Raw genomic sequence first — 24164 nt, forward strand, 5'->3', positions numbered from 1 at the left:
CCTCTACTGTTAGCTTCATTTTCCTTTAGTGGAAGGTTTTGTTTGTTGCAAGGACACAACTTCTGGCTTTTCCAGAGTTTCTTATGGTCTAGTTACAGTATGCGATTAAATTGTTTACATTTTACTTTGTTGAATATCACTTCCAATTGTCACTCTAACCGAATTTTCCCCACAGGCAACTGACCGTTTAATCTCATCGCAGCACTTCATTCATGGCTCTGATTATGTGGCTTGTAACGCAGCAGTTAACAGCCTGCCTCTGCTGCTTGTAGCTGGAAAACTCAGTGTTATCTGCCCACAACATGCTGCCATGTTGTTATGCGAGTGTTGTTTGAGTAATACTATGTCTTGGTGCTCACCTTGAACCTGCATTCAGTCCTCTTTCTGCCTGCCTTGTTTGCCTCTGTTGTGTTGTACACACCACGCTAACATCCAAGAGTACAACTTGTCAGTGGCACACATTGTCTGTAAAAGATGGCAATAATTCAGATCTGTTGGCATGGCTCATAAAAGGAGGACATAATTAACATATTTTCTTCTATATATTTTGGGGGAGTATTTTACCAGAATGTGTGGTTACACCATAGCCATACAGTGAAAATCAATCTAAACTGATATGCCGCTTTATGGGAATTTGTCAGTGAGAATATATCAAAAACAGTGAGTCTTATGTCTGTGAAACTTTGAATTAAGCCCATAACATATAGGTGTCTTTGTGTGAAGTGGAGAGTAGGAATCATGTTTCATTCCCTCTTGTTCCACCACCGCTCTGTCACACAAACTTTCCCTGGTTGGTCTGTTTGCAGCACCGCTCTAGTCTGCATCACAGATCTGTCAGAGGCTTGATTAGACTTCGGGGTGCCAGCTCTCTGCAGCGCCTCGCCCCACTCAAGATTCAGATTAAGAGACCAGAGTGCCAACTCTACAGGGGTGGGGGGGTTAGCCTTACACCAGCCGTGCCAATGCCCTACTTTGACTCAATGAGTGAGCGAGAGGAATGTGTGCCACATGCACTGGCATCCTCCGGGCAAGATGACTTTGAACTTCTTCCCAGCTGAACCCACAGATCTGTGTCAGGGTCCCATTGTAATATCTAATGAACACAGCTCTCATATCCTCACTGCTTGAAATTAAGAGATTTTTTTCCTCACACGCTGATAAGAGGAACTCTGCAAAGCAGCTGATATAAAGCACAGTCTTTCATTAGTGCTCTGTGATTACAGCTTATTGGCAGGAGGATGCCGACCCTCCAAATATTGCCCGGGGATCAGAATCCAGTCATTACTTATTCATGGTATTCACATATATTCCTAATCATAATACATGTATTCACATATTAATTTATCTGCCCCCTTTAGTGCCAAATGACTCTGAGGCTGACCTCTCAAATTGTTTTATTAATCTTGATATTAATGTACGGTTCATTGCCTAAAGGCGCTAAGACACTAACCAGTTCATAGCTAATTGTGGATCTCCTTTTTCTGTATGTTTTTACAAAGATATGATACATTTCCAACATTTTGAAAATGAAGAAGAGCCTAATTAGTCCTTATTAAGCCTCATTTTTGGATTTTCACCATACCCTAGGCTGTGAACAGCTTTCATGAGCCCACATGTCTTCAAATGTCCCCCTACTTGCAGAGAATGGGAGTGTATCTGAATAAAAATCTCAGCCGTGGAGTTCTCTTAAGTGTCATTAATCTTTCATTGTTTAGAGATGGAACATTTGTAAGACATGTTCAGCGGCAGAGGCTCTTGTGGGGAAAGAATGTGGCTAACGGCTTAAAAATAAAATGTAATCAACAAGCGAGAGACTGCGGTTACACTCGTCTTTTCAATACTTTAGATTGATAGACCAGCTTGGATCTTTGCTCAGATTGCTTTTACAGTTTTCTTTCTTTTAGAAAGAAATGTGCTTGGAGTCATAGAGAGCTTTTAGAGGATTATTAGAGGTGTGTTCATGATGATACATAGGTGTGTGGTTTGTGCCCACATGACTGTCCAGTCTTCTGACATAATGTGAGTGTCACCAAATTTGAATGTGGTTTGTCTTTTTGGGGCACATTGTGAACAGACCTGGCAGAAGGAGCCATGACCAAGCATTTATCTACAGTTATTTGTAGTGTTTACTTTGTCAGAATGTTTTGTTTGCTCTCTACTGTACATCCCCTGAAGGACATCAAGCTGTGACAGCGTATTGAGATTAACAGCTGTTGTTAAATTGTGTCCTTTAGGTTGTTGATCTATGGTCAGTACTGCAGCCACATGGAGAACGCCCAGAAGACACTGGATGAGTTAATAGCAACACGAGAGGACGTCAAGATTAAAGTAGAGGTAATGTCCTTCACTCACCCCAAACAGATGACATTGATTTGATAAACCAAGCTATTTGAAGATTGGATTGAACTGATTAATCAAGACAATAAACAACAGGTTAATCAACTGTGAACTAGTTATTACGTGCAGCCTTAGTCGTCATAATGTAGATTTATAAGCTTATCTAGCACTTAAGTTGTGTCAGCACCACATTCAAATACAACTATCTAACTGGAAGAAGTTGATAAAATGTAATATGCTTCTGAATGTAGTGTGTTGTTTTATTTTAAGTTGTACAAACAAAAAATGAAAACTTTCAAGCAAGGCGGCTAACTTCTGAAATAATACAACCATATTCTATAAGTAATTATGCAAATGTGCCACTGAAATATTACAGTCGGACATTTCTTTCAAAATCATTACACAAGTGTGAAAGTGAAACTCACGGTTGAATAAATGGCGACACTGAATAAATAATGACTTCAATAAATTCAGAAAAGTGGTTCAAAATTGCCATTGTCATGGACAAACTGAGAATAATGCAAATAATGTCATTTTCAAATGGGCCCTCAGAGCTGTTCAATTCATAATATTCTGTTATAATGAACGTAATTCAACATTACCCTGTCTATAGTGTTAAGAGTAGAGTGGATCTGTAGTGACTGTCTTCAAAGGGTTTCTTGGGTGGCTCATTTATCTTGTAGTTGCTTGAGTTTTAAAAAGAAAAAGTTGTATTACTTTTATGGCTTAAATCTGGACGAGTCCCCTTTGGCAGCAAGACCTCCCTGTTTGTGTGCCACTCTATCTCTGATCTGCTCTCCTCCAGGATTCTTTAGAAGAGTCAAGGCTGATTATAAAAGAAGGCTAACCCTCCTGAAATAGAGGGAGTAATGGCCAGAGAAATTCCTCTGGGAGCTGTTGGCAAAAAACATTAGGTGATTACAGCCCGGGGAGTTGACACTGAGATGCTCCCTCTCAAAACAGAAGCGGTTTGTAACAGAATAATAAAACAGCCTCTTACTGTAGTTTCACACAGAAAGCTTATTTTGAAAGAGGGGTAAAGTGTCTCTGTTACTGCACAGTTCTAGAAACTGAATGAAGTCACGCCTACACAAACGCCTACACAAAAGAGTGAGTGCAGAGTTAATAGACATGTATTCATTAGTCTGAAGAATTTCCCAGTCAGCATGCAGGGTAACTGCATCACAAACGGCTGGCACAACCAGAGCTTCAGTGCCCCGGAAGAATAAACTGGCCTCGTTGTTGCTCCTGGAATGCCCCGTGAATGTGTGGCAGCAATCACAGCAGTGCGACAAGACACAATGAATTATGGAGCAATGAATGAATGCCTGTTGGTGGGAAATGTGCAATGCTGCATTATGCAACGTGTCATAACTGCCCTGCCCCGTGTGTCATCGTTCCACAGGAATGTACCATGAAAGTGCAGGAAGGGAAGTTCAAGCTGCAGGATCTTCTGGTGGTTCCCATGCAGAGGGTGCTGAAGTATCACCTACTACTGAAGGTAGGAGGCATGTCGCAGCTGGAAAACCTACAATAAAGTCATTTTTACACAACTTCCTCCTACAGAGGGAAGGTGAAGTCAAGGAAACAACTATCAAAGCAGAGCACCTAATTAGGACAATAATTTGCTCTTATAACAGATTCAGTCCGTCTTTGAATGCTCTGCAGCTCTTTGAATGTCTGAGGTTGGATGTTTGATCGGGCTTAAAGAAAGCAAGTCTTCATCACTGTGATGATTGAAGCAGATGGAATGGAAACTGCTATTTCACACTTTCCTTTCCATCTTCTAAATATGAAACCCTCACTCCCTGTACACTTCAAAGGTGGCTCTGAAAAGTCTGTAGCTTGCTTCTTCATGGACGAAGCTGTAGTCGGCTCGGATTCACACAACTTACCATGTATCTGAATGGTGGCCCACTTTCACTGCAGCACAAAAGCACCACCACATTCATAGTAACTTGTCAAACTTCTCCTGCACCGGTGTCCACTTTGCAGCCTCCTCATAACTCCAGAGCTCTGCCAGAAGTGGGACGTTTAGCAGTTTATTGGTAAAGCAATGATTGTCAATTTTCATCCGGGCTTTTATGGACTCCTGCACTTCTGTGGTGAATAAACAGACCCTTCAGAACATAATGTCCAAAAATAGGCCAGCTGCCTCTTTCATAAAACAAATGGAACTCTTGGAGTACTTACATTACATGAACAGATGTGCTGTTTAAAGGATACAAGCTATCATTTTCTGCCTGACACGGCGTCAGGAACTGTCATGTTTAAACACAGTTTTCATGACTCATTTGACCTCGTCATCACCATGATTGTACAGCGTTGTACCGTAGATCCATTGTGGGTAAACGGCTTTGGTGGCTTTCTCAAAATGTAAACATTTCCAACTATAGGAAGGCAGAAGATGATTAACCAAAACTCAAACTTTTGAACAGTCGAAAGTTGAGGTTTACTTCTTCACATGCCAGAATATTCATTTTTGTTTGTTAGACTGAGACTCAGACTGTAAATAGCAGGCATGCTGCAATAACCAGCATTGTGAAATTCATATTTTGTTGATATGTCATCACTGAGATGATGATTCATTTCTGCTGTAATCTTGGCAACATCCTGCATCAAGTCTGTCTATTCCAGTCAGTGATCTTTCATTGGCGACAGTCGTTCCTCTGTTTCTTTTTCTCCCCATTTCTGTCACAATTTTCCAGACTTTTAGCCTTTCCACATGAAGTCGTGGTTGTTGTTTTTGCAACCACTCCACCAGAAATTTGGGTACCAACTATTTTGCCCTTTTTTCGACTGCAGCTTGTCTTGTGTGTGGTTTTCATATTGTGGTTATGTGTGTGGGTGTGTGGGTGGTTTTATCTGGTTGAAATATACAGTATATTGAGTTTTTTTTTTTTTTTCTTCTTTTCACAAATAGAAGCTACCGCTAATTCAGTTAAAGGTGAGGTTTTGTGCCAGTGTTTCTCAGTATAACAGCTTATCAACACCCTTGGTCTTGTGTGGTAACACTGAGAACATATTAATAAAAGTCCTATATACATGTTTATGGTTGAAAGAAAAAAGTTTTTCGTTGCTTCAATTTTATAAGCAGTCTGTACATCCACTGTCACCTCGTCCATCCAAGTGCTGGAATTATTAGTCTGTTAATAATTCAGTTGATTGATAGAAATGCAATTTATTTTAATGAATAATTCATCATTTTAAGTAATTTATCAAATAAACATAGCAAACATTTGTTGGATTTATGCCTCTCAAATGTGTGCACTTGCAGCTTTTGTTTAGTTCATTTCACATGCACAGAAGTCTTTTCAGTTTTTCAGCTCTTGATAAGAAATAATAGCTATATCATGAATTGCAGCCCTGCACTGATGCTGCTTCGCCTGATATGCAAATATCAGACCACTCCCATCGCAACTGACATTTCTCCCTGGAGCTCTCTGGCTCTTCATGTATAAAACAAGCTGCCCACTGTAACATTCGCCATGATTAATTGACTTTGCATCTCAATTATGGATGAGCATATGAGTTTATGATGCCGTGCGTAATGGACTGGGGTGGTGGCGAGTGTTTGCGCCAGGTGATTATAGGAGTGCACAGAGGCCGCTGCGACTTCTCTATTAGCTTGAATCGAACCCCTGCAGGAGTCAGGAGCAAGGCACTGAGGTCAAATCAAGCGTGCACTAATCAGATTAAATGCACCCCATTTCACTGCCTCCCACAGCTTTGCAGTAAAACACTGCTGTATGCTGTGGCCTTGGGGCATTTCACATTGACAAGTCCCGCTTTTGTGTGTGTGTGTGTGTCCAGTCATGCCTTAGAGCAGCTCTCCACTCAATTTTCAATAGATATCGTCACAGTAGTGTTTGGTCATGGTGTGAATACTCTCCTTGCTCCATCTTTCATGCACTAAAGCTGCACTCTAAATAAAGTGAATTCAGCACAGTCATCTCGAAAGTAAGTCTCCTCACACAGGGTTTGAATATTTGATGAATTTTGCCGTGTTTTTTTATGAACTCCTAATCATATTTTTCATCTGAAGTTGAGTTTCATGTCAGCATGTTGCTACTGGCCACTCTCAATTGTGCAAAAGCAACAGAGCACGGTATTGAAAAAGATATGCTGAGTCAGCAGGTCAGTCGGATAAAAATAAATTCAATTAAGTAAAATGGGGCCCAGTAGCAGCACTCCTCTTGGTTGTGCTGGTGCTACTGCTGGTGGGAAGCCAGTGAGGGACAATGTCCTTGTCTCTGCATGAATGACTGTTCATGGTGCCTGCACAGTGAGGGTGGAACTGATGGAGATAGTATCCCCAGTGTTACGCCCTCTGGTGAAGCTCATTGCTCGCATGTGAAAGAGTTTACAATGACAGGAACTACAGTGCAGGGGAGCAGGGATTTATTATGGTAAGAAGAGCACCATTAAAGAGCACCAGTAAAGAATGCTTTCAAAGAATGGCTGCATCCCTTTTAGGTTTTCCAGTTCCTAGGCTCGGGTGTTATGCATTGTATCGTAATTCCACGTCTCCTTTCCCTGCTATGACAAGTCAAAATCTGCCATTAGCAGCTCTGTTGCACATTACAAATTGGTACAAATGAGAAAATATCAGAGAAATAAATAAATAAAACTGAAAAAGCAAGTTGAAATGATGGTTATACCTCTGACTGTGCAGCGTAAAAATGTGCTGCAAATGGGAAGTCCAGCAGCTGCGTGGCGACAATAAAACATTCTCTGTCACTTATGATTTTTAGGACACTGCTGATTGTATTTGCCAGTCGGTTGGACAGCTGACCCAATTTAATTTTTCAATTAAAAAACGATAAAAGATTTGATGACTCGTTTCTCTTTCTCCTCTGGAAACACACTGTGTCTCACCACTGCTGTACAGCACATTATAAATGACTTCAGTAAACCAGTGGAGGATGCAGTCACAGATCAAAACAATGCAACATATTTGCTATTGACTGGCCTTGTGGAGGACAACATGCTTTACATGGGATGAAACATTTAACATTATCCCTTTGCCATAAAGAACAGTCAGACCTGGAGGCTAGTTGGTAAACTCTCCGACTTCCTTTTTTATTTTCATGTATTTTGCTGTTACTGGTGCTCATCTCAAACATGAGCCACAGAATCAGTCACAGCAAAGAGCAACTATACATCTCTCAGAACAACCCCCTCTCACTATTATATTGTCACACAAGTTCCGAAAAACACACTGTGTTTGTTCAGATTTTGTGTCTAAAGTTGTTTGTTGCTGCTCTGATGAAGTTAGTGTAAATTATAAGACATCTAATCTGGATTATCTTTGACATAATGATAATAATAATAATCCATCCACAGGAACTTTTGAGTCACTCAGCTGACCGACCAGAGAGACAACAACTCAAGGAGGCTCTGGAGGCGATGCAGGTCTGTGTTGCACATGTGCTTGTGTGTGCGTTCATGAGTGCTCTTTAAAAAAATATGACATAATAACTCCCCAGTGCTCGAGGCCAAAGCAGTGTACTTTGTTTCATCCAGCCACTGTGGCTCTAAGGGCTATAGATCTACAGTGATGTGACAGATGTCAGAAAGATTTCCAGTTGAGGGCTGAAAGAATGTTTGCCTTGCTCCGTCAGGACCTGGCCATGTACATCAATGAAGTCAAGAGGGACAATGAGACACTGAAGAAAATCAGCGAATTCCAAAGCTCAATAGAAAATCTTGTAAGTACCGTGAAGTTCTTTGTCACTTCTTTTTCATCTGGAAGAGAATTTTTTTTCCAAGATCCTTTCCACTAAATCCCTGCTTAAAGGCCCTAATCTTACCATTAGTGATGGGATCCTACTTTGCCCAAGTTATTTCACTTGTGTTGTATTTTTATCCGTGCTCTTTTCACTGAAGAGGAAGGAGCTGGAAAAAGGTGATGTCAGGTATTTCCTTGAACCAACATGAGCAATATATGAAACAGACTCAGATGACAAAGAGTGGAAACAGCTAGCCTGGCTCTATTAAGTGTGCAAGGGGTTATGTCATGTTTTGGCAGGCGACATTAACTTCCCAGGGGCCCGTCGTCACTGGGAGGTTGCTGGGACAGATACAGCCTGAGAGCAGTTTTGTCATCTTTCTCCCAAATGTCAACCTATTGCTGTTATTTTTGACATCTGAACCACATTTTCAGGTGCTTCATACTTTCTTTTTTGGTATTAAGAATCATCTTCCTGCATTGGCACCTGCCACCAGTGAAGTTTAACTCCATCATTCAGTAAATAAAATATTATACATGCGTTTTTTGTTAACCTTGTATCATTTATAATCCAGTTTTCCGCCTTCTATTGTCATTTATAATGCCAGATTTGACATCTTTGTAGGAGTCAGTTTTTATATCTAAAAGCTAATGCTCCAGAACTAATGTTATCACCAGGCTGGAATTGAAAGTTTGTCACTGTGATTAGTCACTGAGCATCACAGAGCAGTAACCCATTCTTTAACATGTCCACATTTTATTTCCTCTGCTAAGAACACTGGCGTCATGCTTCCGCCACTTGTCATGATCCTCCGCTTTTATGCCGTCCCCAATAAATCATTTTGTCTTGCAGAACACGAAGAGAAGTTATGTATGCTGTCATTTCTTTGTCTCTTCTTTCACTTCCACTCTCACTCCGCTGACCTCTCTCCTTCTATTCTTCCCTACTGAGGTGCAAATAGTCACTGGGTTAATTCATTGTACATGTTTGAGTATTGGTTGAGTTGCATCATTGATTATATATCGATTTGAAGTGGAGCTGAATTATTGAAGGTTTCTCCTTATATTTAGAAGTTATAGTATGCCATGGATTGACATTCTGGGTGTCCTTGTGACCTAAGCAGCAGGTGAAACTGGAGGAGTACGGGAGGCCAAAGATAGACGGAGAGCTGAAGGTGTGCTCCATCGTTAACAGAACAAAACAGGACCGGTGAGTCCAAACTCTGCAGAAAAACTGCCCAAAGCATATGAGAAAATCAGTCATCCAGTGCCAATAATAACAAATGCTCATCATGAAATTACCAATGAATGTGTGTGTATGTCTTCAGGTATATATTCCTGTTTGATAAAGTGGTCATTGTCTGCAAGAGGAAAGGCTATAGCTATGAGCTCAAAGAGATTATTGAACTGCAGTCGTATAAAATGTCGGACGACCCCATGAACAACAGAGACATGAAAAAGGTAAGAACCGTGTTTTGTTTTGAAGGAGCAGGTTCATTCAGTGAGGTCTTTGTAAAGGCAGCTTTGTAAAGTGCAGGTGATGATACATCTGTAATCACTGCAAATGTTGCCCTTGAGCTGAAGGACCTTGATGACGATAATTTCAGAGATGGAATTTATGAGTAATGCGTTGAAGTGTCAGACATGCATTTTGCTCGTCCATGCTTGAAAGACCATGTAAATGCAACGAAGGCCATTTAGGATTCATGAAAATGTACTGCAGTGCATTGCACCACCGGTCTAACATGGCTTTTTTGTTTTGAATCTGCATGTGTCTTTCCATGTTTGCATGTGTAACTGGGTCTTTCTCTGGTGTCTTTCTTTTTGCATGCTTACCAGTCGAGTGGAAAAATGGTAAGCTCAAGTGACCCCTTTTTTTAACTCATCTTCTCATGGTGGCCTGTTTTTGGCAGTGGTGTTTTTTGGCCTCATGCCGTGATTGCATGTGCACCCAGAGGCTCTTTGACTGGCCTTCCGGCTTTTGGTCGGATGCATCGCTAAAGCATGTGGAGCATCTTTTAGTTCTGAACTCAATTTGATCATATTTACTGTATGTTTTTGGACATATTTATTTGGAAACACAGGTATCACCAAGCCTCTTTGCCTTTATCTGTCATTGTCATCCACATATCTCTCTACCATCTGTTCCTCATTCACATTTTCTCTCCAGTGGTCTTATGGTTTCTACCTGATCCACCTACAAGGGAAGCAGGGCTTCCAGTTCTTTTGTAAAACTGAGGAGACAAAGAGGAAGTGGATGGAGCAGTTTGACATGGCCATGTAAGTATGATCACATGGCAGGGTCGGCGACATCTTCTATTGTAGTATATGCAATTTTAGACTGTGATATTTGAATTGAAATGATAAGATAACCAGATGGGAATGTCTGCTTTTGGCTAATCCAGCGAATTAAATGCCAGAAAAATCAAGCAACATCATCACAAAAACAGCCTGTCTTGCCCAATCAGATCCCCTCATTCATTATTATTTACTTCCAGGTCCAACATCAAGCCAGAGAGAGCCACAGCCAATCAGCATAACTTCCAAATGCACACATTTGATAAGAACACCAACTGTCGAGCCTGCAAGATGCTCCTGAGGTAAGAACTGTGCTAACTCTAGTGCTGATGTGCATAACAGCACACTCATATTCTGCAGTGAATAATGAATGCGTCTTCTTTCAGACTTTCCAAGGACTATCAACTATCCAAAAACATTCAGTAGTAAAAGAGATTTCTCTTTCTGTGTTATCTGTACCATCTGGGCACATGCCTTTATGTCCACTGTTTAAAAAGATATTTTATAGACCCTGACGCATGTTATGTAACATTTATACGAAGATACTCTATATCCATGTTTTATGCAGTGGCAGGAGAAGCAGTCAGATCAGATACTTAAATAAAATCTAGCAAAACCACAATGTAAAAATAGTCCTGCGTTGAAAAGTAGTAGTAATAGTCCACCTACCGGCACCTCAGATGAACACCGCTGGAATGTAGAATGAAACCTCCAGGAAAAGGCTGTCAATTGGACCTTGTTTTGTAGTACTTTATTTGTACTTGTACTTTTATTTTGTGCTTCTTTTTAGTTTCTATGGCTACTTAAATGTACCTTCAGTGGAAGAAACCAAGACAATGGTGAACAAGGGTGTAACAATTGGACTTATTAGAGGAAAGAAGAAGCAAATTAGAGTATTTTTTGCAAAGTATGTATTTTGTGAACACCCACAGGCTACAGTACTGACATGGAAGTCTCAGGAGGAACTGCTGAGTATTTTACTGATGCCTGATTCATTCAAAAACTGTAGATCGTGTGCTGTATTATAAAGTGTGACCCTTAATTTTATCGACTTAATGTGCTGTTGGGCAGTTTATTCGATGATATTTTAGCTCATTCTAGGTTTTTGAGTTGCAGAAAATGGAAATACCTGAAAACTGTACTTGAGTGTTGTACTTCAGTCAGTGTACTTTGTTACTTTCCAGCACAGCTGTCATGCAGCAGTAATATAGTACTGTACATTGTTAGCAAATGTCGTATTAAATGTAGCACGAGTAAAAGTAGAGTTAAAAGCTTAAAATGTGTCTCATGAGCAAAGAAAATGAGGAAGAATTCAGCCACATTTGGTCAGCAGCAAACAAACAAACAGACAAATCACAGAGGGAATATGTTTTTGGCTAACATAGCCCCTAATTAGTATAAAGGCAGTCTTTGGAAAAAAAAATTCTACAGAGTGTGACTGAGGCTGAGGATGATATTTTTAAACATTCCCCTTCCCAAAGCCACCCACTGCCTCCCTGAACACACCTCCTCCCATGTGAGAGTGCTGCTCGACTGCAGCAGGGACAACCCATGTCACTGCATCACCACTTTCACCTCTGTTACAGTCAGCAGGCTAAACTCCACTCTGTGTATTGACCCACAAATTTCATGGCTTGGCTGACCTAAATTCACAGAGCCAGTGGAAGCAGGGACCAGTGTTCTCACTCCCTGCTAGATGCTAATTACTGCTGCAGCCCCAGCAGATCCTGTCGTGATTTATGGCACTTGCTATTCAACATGGCAGTGTGCGATGCGTGCAGTGTTACAGCATCCGTAACGAATACAGCTCAGGAGTGCATGGCTTTAAATGGGGCGAGCTGATTTTGTGATTTTAAGGGATTGCAGAGTTGAAATGATGGAGCATATGTAAGCACAATCACAGGCACGTAGTCACAAGGAGCAGGTCTGTTTGTGTGTTGAACTGACAAGAAGTTCATTTGTGTCTGAAACACTTCCTGTTTGCATTACTAATGTGTCTGTGTGTCTGTGTGTCTGTGTGTGTGTGTGTGTTCCCTCTAGGGGCATCTTCTATCAGGGCTACTACTGCTCTCGCTGTGGGACAGGAGCACACAAAGAGTGTCTGGAAGTCATCACCATCTGTAAAATCAGTAGGTGTTTCCTCTAATTGTCTTCTAGGTATTAGGGCTATGTTCATTGATAATCAAACCGTTAATCGGTGCTATGTGAAGGACACGATTTCACAGGATTTGTGAAATTCCATTCTGCCCACGAGTACAAAGCTGCTGTCTCTGAACACCGTCCGGCTATTTTATCAAGCAGGAAAATGGATGGGTTTTTCGGGGCTCTGTGGGGTTCCTTTGGGACAGTGGGACTACTATGTCACTGGGTTTGGTATCAGAGAGTACAGCCACAATTTGGGAGCCAGGATGAACTACAGTACCTGAATGCACCAGCCTTTTTGACAGACACATAGCCCTGATTATTTGGACCACATGTTCCTAAACTTTGTGGCTTTAAAATGAAGCCGTGCCTACTCGTGACCCATCATGATTGGTTCCATATGTTTCATACATCATTCTTAGAGGCCTGAAGAAGTGAAATGATCCAGTTATTCACAACGACAAAAATACAAGTTGACAAACATTTCTAAAAGTAAATTGAATTTTGTGGAGCGTATTTTTTTTCTCTGCTTTCCTTCATATTATTCATCTCTTAATCTCAAACCACAGTTTAATCAACATAAATTCAGCCTGCAGCCTCTGTGGTTCTTTAGTTAAAATAACACCTAAATACTGTAGTTAGTCAGTGTGAAAAATAATTCCTTCGAGCGGGACAGAACTGGCAGCAAAAGTGGGACTGATTGGGAAAGGGAAGAATTAATGGGACAAAGCAGTAGGAAGAAAATGCGTGTGTAGATGTTACCATATATTTTCCGCTTTATCCGTGACTGCTTTACATCCACCATTTAACACTTTACTTCTTGGATGAAGCCAAAATGCAGCCATACAAGCGAAATTGCTTTCGTGTTTGACATGGCATAGTAAAAAGAGTCCTGACACATATTATGAGAATTGTTATGCTCAGCTTGGCTCAGGCGTAAACCCGAACCCTCCGTGACTGTCTCTGTTTCTGTTGTTTTGTTTCAGATCCTCATGACTTGGTGAGTCGACCCTCTATTAGTCAGCATACTGCAGCAGTATTATCATCGTCACCATCATTATCATCCTCATATTTGCATCCTCTAAATGCCATTTTCTCTCAGAGATTTTGGAAGTAATTCATTTGTAACAGTGTTGTTGATCGAGTGTTTCTCTTTTGTAGGAACCTGGACTATCATCAGGTAAGAGCACCTCCTGACACCTACACATGATGTAGAATATTTCCACTTGAAGCTGAATAATCTGACAGCTGGCATGTAACAACTGTGTCACAGATATAGGTGTTATTGAACAGCACAGAGCTCTACCACCATCTAGTGGAAAGAGTGACTGCACATGAACCATAATAACATCATCAACCACATAGAGTGGGTGGCACTGCACACATGCTGAACATAGAGGAAGATAGATATGATCTGAAGGCACAGATCTCATGGGAACATTTTCTTTATCATTTCTGGCATTTTTGCCTGAAAGATACTTCAAAGTGGATGGAGACAGGGATACCAGGAAACAGAGATCTGGACTAGATTTGAACCCAGGATGCTGTGGTTTTACTGTGTGTATCTTAGATCACCGCATCACTCAGTGGAAAAGGTTTTTATACAAAAACAGTCCCGCCTGTGTCAGACCAAAGAGGGAAATCCAAACTGCAGTGAGCAGTCCTGTTCAAAGTTAGATTTTCATGAGATCTTTTCCTCTTTTATCCCTCGTCAACAGCCTGACCTAACAACCTGCACTTAGCTCAATTAATACTAACTGCAAAGCGTGTTTGCAGGTCCCAAGATGGTGGCAGTGAGGAACTACCATGGCACACCAGCACCTCCGGGGAAGACGCCGCTCTGCTTTCAAACAGGAGATTTCATCGAGCTGCTGAAGGGAGATCCTGACACCGCATGGTGGGAGGTACGGTCAATCAATCACTTCTACCTGATGTTCCACTTTGACACGTTAAATGTGAATATTATAAGACAGCGGATGTTGGCTCTGTACTCCAGCACATTGAGAACTTGTTTCATCGGCTTTAAAGCCCTTTGAAGGTGATCACATGTATACTGGGTGAACAGAGTAGAACTCATAGCCCTTTTTAACCTGTGGGATGTGTATAGAAAGAGCCACAATTCCTACAGTCAGGCCTGGTTCTGTTAAAAGCTAACACAATCCAACTCCCAGCCCATCGAAGCCAGCTTATTTGTTGTTTAATCCAAAGAAAAGTTTTTTCTTGGCGAGGCGCTGCGACTTCCTGGAGTGTGGTCAGCGCCATTAGGTTGCCAGGCAACCAGCAGAGACTCCAGGAAGTCAGCGGCAAGCCCAAACAACAGTCTGGCACATAGCCTTGTATTTAGTGTTTAGACATGAGAGCGGATCAGTCTTTTCTCAGTCTCGGCAAGAAAGCAGATAAGCTCATTTCCCAAGATGTCCAACTTTTCTCTGGATCCAATGTAATGTAGAAGAAAGCCAAAACAAATTGTCCACATACTGACTGTACTACAAATCAAACGTCCTCACATGTATAACACAGTTAACATGTAACCGAGGGCTCCAGCCAGATTTGAGCCAGGGGCGTTGCAGCTACATGGTGTGTTGACCATGAGACCACCAGTTCACACCACATGGTAAGACTGTGTGCTGATATACTGTAAAGGGACAGCGATTAGAGTTTTTCCTGTACAGCTGGACTCCAATTCCTTGTTATTTGTCAGCATATTTGGCCAATAAACATCTGATTCTTCTGATTCTGAATGAAAGAAATTCAATAAAAACTCCAGCACACTGTTGCTTACAGTCCTCGCCTGGCACCCTCTTGTTTACCCATGGGAGCCCTGTCGTTTTCACTCTGGTTGCGCTGCCTTCTGATGCACCTGTCACACGCTCGTGTGTGCAGAGAGGTTTTTCAGTTTTCTGAATATGAAATTCTTCTGATTTCTTTGAGCAAGTGGAAGGCTTCTATGCATATTTACCTGTGGCATTAGCCGTGTCTCAGTTGCACATCAATGAAGCTGTGCCCGTAAACCCGGAGGATCCTCTACATTGAATTAGGCTGGATGACAGGAGCTGTAATACTACTGGCTCTAGGCACTTCTGACACTCACTGCTGAATCACTGACTCTTACAGCTTCTTGTATCAGGTTAGCCTTTCCCAGAGTGACTGAGGGCAGCCTTCTGAAGCCATTAATTTAAACTTACCTATTGCTTTATCCCTCCATGGCATGACAGTCGAGTCTCTCCATGCAATGTCAATGGGTGAGTTGAGCTTAAAAAAATCAATTGCTTCAGGTAGCAGAGAGTGCATGTCTCACGCTGATGGGAGAACTTGACAGGTATGTTCATTTCATTGTAGGTGCAACATCGAGCGTCAATGTGTAATTTTTTTTTCATTGCCAGAAGTTTTCTTTCTTGAAAAATAAGCCTGTCCTGTAGAAAATCGGTGGAGTCTGTGTTCCTTTCAGTCCATTCAGAGTCCTGGCATACATTGCTGTGTGCCCGGTTTTACAATGATGTTTGACAATGTATTGCTGTGTTTTTCCTCTGTGAAAAGTGACTTCTCCTCGTGACCCTTTGAATACTTTTTTCCTATTTAATCTGAGGGCAATTTATTGCTGCACTATTACTACACTGACAGTGTTTAATTGAATTTATTTTCCTTTTCATCATGCTTCCGTGCTGGTGACAGTCGTGGCTGGAAGCATTATGTTTTCTTGGTTGTCCATCTGTCCCATTCTCGTGTATGGGGATATAAATTAATGCAGTAAGGGAATTCCATTACATCTGGCACAAATGTCCATTTGGACTCAAGGATGTATTAATTAATTGAATAAAATTAAACTGATTAACTTTTGGTGGTCAGAGGTCACTGTGACCACACAAAACACAGTTTTGACCACAGCTCAATAACAATGCTAATTAAGACAAAATTGTACACAACTGTCTCACAGGATAGAATGATGAAGTGATGAGATTTTGTATTCAAAAGGTCAAAGGTCAACATCACTGTGAACTCAAAATGATTTACAAAAACTTTTCTGGCCATTATTCGACACCACAACTCAGCAGAAGGGGAGAACGTGACCATATTTCACATTTGGTCAGATCCTGAATTGGTGACACTAATCTTGGGCGTCCACCTTGATCCAGTGTGGAGATTGTACAGATTTTCTGAGCTGCTGGCTTGAAGATGTATGTGAAGCATCCACGTTTTACAGTTTGTGGCTTCTGTGCAGCAACATCCATATTTGAAGCATTGTAGTTCACCACAGGTTCATTGGTTTTGCTCATACTGAGCTTCAGGTGATTGTCGTTGCACCATGTGATGAAGCTCTCTATCAGTCCTCTGTGCTCCCTGTAAAAAGCGAAGACAGAATGTTTCTCACTGGAGATTATTCACTGGAATCATACATATGAAAATAGTGATAACTTTGTACATTTTATTAAATTCCTTCAAAGTATTCGCTACATGTGTGAGTCTCACAGACACTGATGTAAATGTATCTTGATTGATTTGCTTTGAAATCTTTTAATGCATCTGTTTATCTTATGTAAAGCACTTTTCATTGCCTCAGTATTTGAAGTTCAGTCAAAATGATCGTACCTTGCTTTTGTCTTGCAGGGAAAGCTGATACAAACGCAAAAGAGTGGCTTCTTCCCCAGTTCATGTGTCAAACCTTATCTGGACCCAAAGGTAAATCATTGAAACACAGTCCATCAGAATCAATACAGTATGTGTGATTTTTAAGGACATACCAGAAAACTCCCATTTTAACTCCCTGTGTGGGACATACATAGAAATAATCTCCGTCTGCATCATAGTTTTGTTTATGAGTAATTTAATTTGGCGTGTCTATTATTTGTGTCAGCCCTTCCAGTCATTATCCAGCCGGCAGTCCTCAAGGGAAGCAGACTACTATGGATATCCTTGGTAAGATCTTCATTTCTAAAGGTTGTGGATTCAAGATTGTCATCCTCATACTTTTAAGGCCCTATATACTATATACTTACATTAGCCTGAGGTCACTATCCTTTAATTACTGCAGATCTAATGATGTTAACTCCAGTATATTGTTAATTCATGGATGAGTTCAATTTAACGCTAACTGACCCCAAACACGACCGTAAAGAAAAGCTTAATTACTACATGGCTCTTTGATGTCAAAGGCTTTTCCAACGCCATTCAGTTATATCACTTTGTATTTGGAGGTCACAACATTTATTCTTTGCTTCTCTGTAGGTTTGCAGGGAACATGGAGCGCCAGCAGGCCGACAACCTTTTAAAGTCCCACAGCAGTGGGACCTACCTTATCAGAGAGAGGACAGCTGAGGCAGAGAGGTTCGCCATCAGCATCAAGTGAGTGTTTCACATCTTACAGGAGGGGAAAATCTCGAGGGAGGGTTTTTATCCACATCTCATAGGATATAAAAATTCTCATGGGATGCCCCAGTCAGCTTTTTCCTTGCATCTTTTAGCTCTGTCTAATTACCACTCGGTAATTGCTTTTTTTTTTTTATCCTGTTTTTCGTGTGCTTTTCCTCTGAGAAGTTCATCCAAAAGAGAAATGAAGCATGAGCTCTTGCTGGAGTTTTCATATGGTGATGTATAGGGAGAAATGATTTGGCACATTTTTCTTGAAGTCTTGAAGACAGGTACAAAGGGCCTGGAGGGACCAGCCTTGGGACAAATAATTAAACAAGTCCCACAGTCGGCTTTAACTTGTGAAAATATCTTTATTTTGCTTTGTTAGTCCTTCAGGTATGCAACAAGACAAAAAGGAACTGTAACATAAAAGTTACAAGATAAATTATTGAGGAGAATTTTATCAATTACAATTAAAAACAATTTCTCTTCTTCTTGGTGATTCCTCTGTGGTGTTCTACAGATTCAATGATGAAGTGAAACACATCAAGGTCATTGAAAAAGACAGCTGGATTCACATCACTGAGGCCAAGAAGTTCGAGAGTCTTTTGGTAAGTCGTGTTTAACTAACACCACAAAATGCCCTCAGTAGCTTGATGTCACTGTGACAAAAACACACAAATCAGAGTGTTTCAATCCTTCTGTACTGTTTATCCTAACAGGAGCTGGTGGAGTACTACCAGTCTCATTCGCTGAAAGAAAGCTTCAAGTTATTGGATACCACATTGCGATACCCCTACAAGTCAAGAGAACGCTCCCTAACTCGGGCCAGTACACGCTCACCAGGTAAGCCTTCTAAATGCTCCTCTTCTCCGGCACTTAACTTTCACCCTCTGCGGTCAGCCTGAGCCTCACACACAAAGCAAGAATGGAATGAATTTTAGTGTTGAATATCAGCCACTGCCAACACAGTCTGACCGTTGTAAATGGCTGCCTTAACCTTACATTCACGCTGCAAGCAAGATTATGTACTAGTCACTCAGAATCATAGAATTTCCTCAGGTGCGGTTATATTCAGCGTTCCTCGCCAACGCGCATTGTGTGCATCCTTGAGCTTAAGCAAATGTGTCCTTCCTCAAAAATCATTTGCGTAGCCATTTTAAAAGTATTATTTTTAAAGTACTCTGCTGGTGCATTGCAGCACATCATGGCATGTTTCCACCGCCATCTTTGTGTGCATGCACAAGCTCAACAAAACATGGACCTACTCATAGAAACACAGCACTGCATAAGGAGCCATTACCATGTACCTTGTTGAGTTGTTGCTGATGTTGCTTGATAAACAAACCTATAGGTCTATAGGTCTAGAGTAACTTCATCAGAATATTTGAGACTAATATGTGGACTGACAGTAAAGATGAAGGGACTGTAATGCTTGTCTGTTGGATGGCTTTGGAGAGAAGGATGATATAAGATATAAGTAAACTATTCACTGCATTCAGTTAATATTTTGTGTACAGTGTTTTGGCCCAGTCAGCAATACACCCGACCCTTTGGCCCGGTACTGCAAGTGGTGAGCCCACAAGGTGGCAGCCTCATATTGTTCCTTTGTGTTGAAAGGGATCAGGCCCCCATGGGCAGTGGCCCAGCCATCAGGCGCTCGCCTGTGAGCTTTGCTCTCTGACTGCACTCCATAAGGGTTCTAGAATTAGTCTTGATTTAACAGTCAGTCTAGGTTACAACCCTCACCTATGACCATGAGCTTTGGGCAATGCCCAAAAGAATTAGATCAGAGGTGGAAGTGGACAAAATCAGTTTCTTTAATGGGTTGGTTGAGCTTACCCCTTGAGACAGGGAGAGGACCTCTGACATCTGAGAGGAACTCTGAGCTGAACTGCTCCTCCTTTGTCAAAGCTGGAAGGAATTAGCTGGGTTGGTTGAGACGTCTGATTCAGATGCTGCATGGACCTCCCTGTGGCAGTACTCATGACATGTCCAGCTGGGAGGAGACCACTGGGCAGACCCAGAACAAAATGGATGAATTGCATGTCAAATCTGGCCTGGAAGAACCTTGGATTACCCCATGAAGAGCTGGAGGACATGGCTAGGGAGGAGCGTGTATGGCCTTCCTTGGTTAGCCTGCTGCCATCATGAGCCAGACCTGGATAAGCAGTGGAAACTGGGTGGATGGATTATTGGCCCAGCAACTAATAGCACATCGTGTATCAAGTTACACTGTATAGCTTCCTGCTTTTATGAACGATTATGACAATACTAATTTGACTGCAGATACATCAGTAATGTGTAGGTCCAGCTTACAAATTGAATTCCTTGCCATCTTGGCTGTAGATAGCAAAGAAGGGTAAAATAAATGAGACAGACTACATCCCACTCTCTTTGTCTTCACTCCAGGCCAGTGACTTGCCTGACTCATACAGAGAGGAATGGAGGAAGTCCAAAGGGGAAAAGGGCAGAAAAGGAGGCTAGCAGTGCAAAGTAGACAAAGAGAGAAAGACAAAGAGGAAGAGTTTGTCAGCTAACTCAGAGATCTGTGGACGAGCTGTCGGAATTGGCAGCCCTCTCTGTCCATTAGACTGTATCAATACTGGCTCTGGCCTTGCACTGGCTCCTGTTCTGCACTGGTCTGCCTTTGTTCAATCTGCACGAAGAACTGGCCACGACAGCAAGATTGTCTCCCTCCTGTTTTGCCTGAATCTGGAAATAAAAGGAGACAATTGAGTCTTTGCTAATGATGCTGTGCTGTTGCTCCTTCTCTGTCTGTGGTCGTGGGCGTGTCACACCTCGCAGGTGTGTATGCAAACAGTGTGGGATTAGGAACCATCTATTATAATTAGGAAGCATCTATGGTCATACAGTTTACAGTAGGGTCAGTGGGTTTATTCAGCAGCTGCTAAAAGCTACATTAAATGACATTCTGCACTGACAGTTCGGTAATGGAGTGAGAGTTCAGACAGCCTCCCTCTGGGAGGCCGTACAGGGTTGTGGAAATGAAATATGATGCAAAGAAGCAATTATGTTGCTATTTAATTCATGTGTCACACATTAAAAGGCAGGCGGTCTTCATGTTGTCTGTGAATATTTAGTAATGCATTCAGTATAGTCTGACTATCTGCATGCAACAATAAAGTCACCACTGCCAAATTTGGAACAAAACAGGAGTCTCTTTAAGCCTCTGCATCAGGACATAAACGGACAATTCCCACTGAGATCCTGCTTACAATCCACAAATTATTGTATATTTTTTACATAACAAATTGTTTTCAGACACACCACTGAAAGAGACAGACAACTTCAATGCACAAGCTTTCCTTTTTTTATTCTGCTTCTCTGGCTCCGGCTCTGCATGCACGCTCCTCAAAACATTTTCCAGCTTTATCCCCCCCCCCCCCCCCCTTCTCTTCTCTCAGCAGCCACCTGCGCCTCCTACAACTTCTCCTTCCTCAGTCCACAGGGCCTCAACTTCTCTTCTCAGAGCTCAGCTCCCTTTTGGTCAGGTACTCTTCTTCTTTCTTTTCTTGCTCCTGTTGTCGTCCTGCACCTCATCGCCTGTAATTTCATAATAAGCCTCAGTGGTCTCGACCTCGTTGCTTCTTCTATGTGGTGCTCTTTTCATTAACAAGAACATTTTAGTTCTTCCCAGGATGACACTCCCTCATTAAATCAAGAAGAGAAAACCAATTTCCTCTTTCGTGATGAAACGACTTGTCCTTTCCCATCATGCTCACTTGTCATTGTGTGACTACATTGCATCTGCGGAACACTGAACTGACCATCTCCCCCTCGATCATTCTTCACAATTATTACCACCATGTCCCGTATGACCTTTCCCCTCTCAACCTTATACCAGTGATGGATAACTTTAGTTATTTCATTATATACAAAGCTGTCTGTGAAACAAGCAGTTCAGTTCTTCAAGTGTGAATGGATTGAGCTCTCATTGTTTCCATTTTCACAGTGTTCACTCCTCGGGTGGTCAGTACAGCAGTGGCCAGGTATAACTTTGCAGCACGGGACATGCGAGAGCTGTCACTGCGAGAAGGAGACATTGTCAAAATCTACAGCAAGATCGGTGGAGACCAGGGCTGGTGGAAAGGAGAGGCCAACGGACGAGTGAGTGAACCATAGAAGTCTGTTCATTTGTGTGTGGTTAAACTGATCAGGGTAACAGAAAGAACCCATAAAGAAAGAACATTTTGGGTGCTGTAATGTTTTTAGGTTAGTACTGTTCTCTATTTGATTAAAAATAGGTCCCACTGCTAGCTTAATTAAGGGATATGCATACAACAAAACCAAGTACTTAAGGACCTCAAAAGTACAGCACGTCTGTGGTGACTCAGTTACTGAATTTAACAATTAAACTATTGATATGAAAAGCACTCCTGAAGGTGGCTGAATAAAAGTAAAAAGCCTGACTGCAAGGAAATGCGCCAGTTTAATAGGCTGGCAGTAAAAGTGGATGTGATGTCAGCTTTTTATTCTAGGGATGTTCCCCATTAGGTTGTAAATTTTTGACAGTGTTAATGTGTTGCTCTGGAGCCAGAGTGAGTGTATCCACTTAACTATTGTGCTGTTGCTCAGCTGAACTGGGTCGTACTCTATTGTGCAGTCTGCTGCTGAGGTACTGTAGCTGTCTAATTTTTGTCTAATTTTAATGCCTCTGCACCAGCAACAGCTGTGGCCAGAGACATTATGTTTTTAGGTTATTAGTACATACCACATCCCATACATCCCATTCATGAATGCAATATCTCCGGAACACCTTGAAAGAATTTGGCACTGCTGCACTTTTACTACACTAACTGTTTAGTTGAATTTATTTTCCTTTTCGTTATTATTCCATGCCAGTGACATCTGGCACAAAGGTTAATTTGGACTCAAGGACGAACTGATTCGATTTTGATGATCAGTGGTCAAAAAACTGATGTTTGGCCAAAACTTAAGAATCTACAAGGTAATTATGACAAGATTTTACAGAATAGGGTGGGCTATATCTCCTAGGATAAAATGAAGTGATGACATGTTGATGACAAGGTCAAAGATCAACTTCAAGATCAACTTCACTTCTAATATTCTGCAAAAACACCTTTCTGTCCATTATTCAACATTATTCAACTCAGGAACAGAAGGGGAGACTGGAACCATATTTCACATTTGGTCAGATCCTGAATTGGTGACACTAAGCTTGGGTGTCCACCTTGAAACAGTGGCAATTGTATAGATCATGCATTCTCAAAGTCCGAACTGTCAGTCAGTCCGGACTTAGGCTATGTCTCAGTTATTGAGAACTGGTGGCCCGCTGGCCACCTCTATCCCACAGAATATTAATGAATTCAGAAAATGCCTACATCTAATGTCCCCCACAAATGAAAGAGACCCAGTTCATCCTGAGAGTGATAGTAGATGCGCTTGCCAGCCCTTGGCAATGAGCCAAAACATCCATAATTCATGGCTCACCTGCTCTGCAACATATTTTTGTCCAACTCCATCCTGTCTTCTCGTGGACCCTCCATCAAACTGCTCAGCTTCCTGGCTGGTCATTCCCTGGAGCTGACAGCAGCAGCACACTGGCTGGATGTGGAAGGTATCTCGGAAGTTCAGGTACAAGAGACACTTGGGTTTATTTTCATTCAGCCAAGGGTTGTATTGAGTCTCAAATGGAGAATTTTCTGTTTGCTTCCCGGGAGTTGTTGTTGGTGGTGTTGGTGGTGGTGTTGTTGGTGTTGGTGTCGTTGTTGTTGAGATAAGGATTCATTCATTGGTAGATGAACTGTGGGTTTTGTAATGGGCACTGACTGCTTCCTCAGTGGAGGTCTGAGAATCATTTTCTATTTAAGTATCTGGTTATCATTATGGATTTTCCATGTCTGCTTAAACTGACACCGTCTCATAAAAATAACATTCATTTTAAGTTCGGCCCCCCACAGTTACTTCTTGGCCTTGGACAAATGTAGTGGAGGACTGCTGCCACCCAATACATTTCTTGTTGATCAATAATTGTTGATGGCGTTGAATATACAGTGCATTTGGAGATCATTCTCAGTGATCCTGTCCCCAGATGAAAGTGATTTTAATGTGACCTGTCTACCTATCATCAACATCATTGCCATGGCGACATTAACAGCTGAAGAGAGTGTTGTGTGTTCTTTGTGCGTTACACGAGAGAATTTGCTATCAGCTCCTAAATTGCAAAAACAGGATGTGTCTTCTTTTCTCTAGGACACAATAACTAGAATAAGTGAAGACAGAATGTTTCTCACAGGAAATGAATCACTGGAAACCAACATGTCAA

General features: G+C 41.7%; 1 protein-coding gene across 9 annotated transcripts in view; it reads left to right on the plus strand.

Annotated features, from left to right (window-relative positions):
- Nucleotides 1–24164, plus strand: part of vav2 (vav 2 guanine nucleotide exchange factor) — a 196972-nt gene that overhangs the window by 169088 nt on the left and 3720 nt on the right. The window contains exons 9-28 of one of the 9 annotated variants that reach the window (XM_070989069.1): nucleotides 2235–2334; nucleotides 3743–3838; nucleotides 7684–7752; nucleotides 7962–8048; nucleotides 9190–9278; nucleotides 9397–9529; nucleotides 9908–9922; nucleotides 10239–10348; nucleotides 10567–10668; nucleotides 12407–12495; nucleotides 13495–13508; nucleotides 13670–13688; nucleotides 14285–14412; nucleotides 17114–17185; nucleotides 17361–17422; nucleotides 17732–17848; nucleotides 18378–18465; nucleotides 18577–18700; nucleotides 21283–21369; nucleotides 21831–21985. In XM_070989069.1, coding sequence (XP_070845170.1) covers nucleotides 2235–2334; nucleotides 3743–3838; nucleotides 7684–7752; nucleotides 7962–8048; nucleotides 9190–9278; nucleotides 9397–9529; nucleotides 9908–9922; nucleotides 10239–10348; nucleotides 10567–10668; nucleotides 12407–12495; nucleotides 13495–13508; nucleotides 13670–13688; nucleotides 14285–14412; nucleotides 17114–17185; nucleotides 17361–17422; nucleotides 17732–17848; nucleotides 18378–18465; nucleotides 18577–18700; nucleotides 21283–21369; nucleotides 21831–21985 — 1756 coding nt within the window. The remainder of the gene's footprint in view (nucleotides 1–2234; nucleotides 2335–3742; nucleotides 3839–7683; nucleotides 7753–7961; nucleotides 8049–9189; nucleotides 9279–9396; nucleotides 9530–9907; nucleotides 9923–10238; nucleotides 10349–10566; nucleotides 10669–12406; nucleotides 12496–13494; nucleotides 13509–13669; nucleotides 13689–14284; nucleotides 14413–17113; nucleotides 17186–17360; nucleotides 17423–17731; nucleotides 17849–18377; nucleotides 18466–18576; nucleotides 18701–21282; nucleotides 21370–21830; nucleotides 21986–24164) is intronic. The other 8 variants (XM_070989071.1, XM_070989070.1, XM_070989076.1 and 5 more) reach the window with 8 other exon arrangements.

This window comes from Chaetodon trifascialis, chromosome 20, assembly GCF_039877785.1.
Source record: "Chaetodon trifascialis isolate fChaTrf1 chromosome 20, fChaTrf1.hap1, whole genome shotgun sequence".
Taxonomy (NCBI): domain Eukaryota; kingdom Metazoa; phylum Chordata; class Actinopteri; order Chaetodontiformes; family Chaetodontidae; genus Chaetodon; species Chaetodon trifascialis.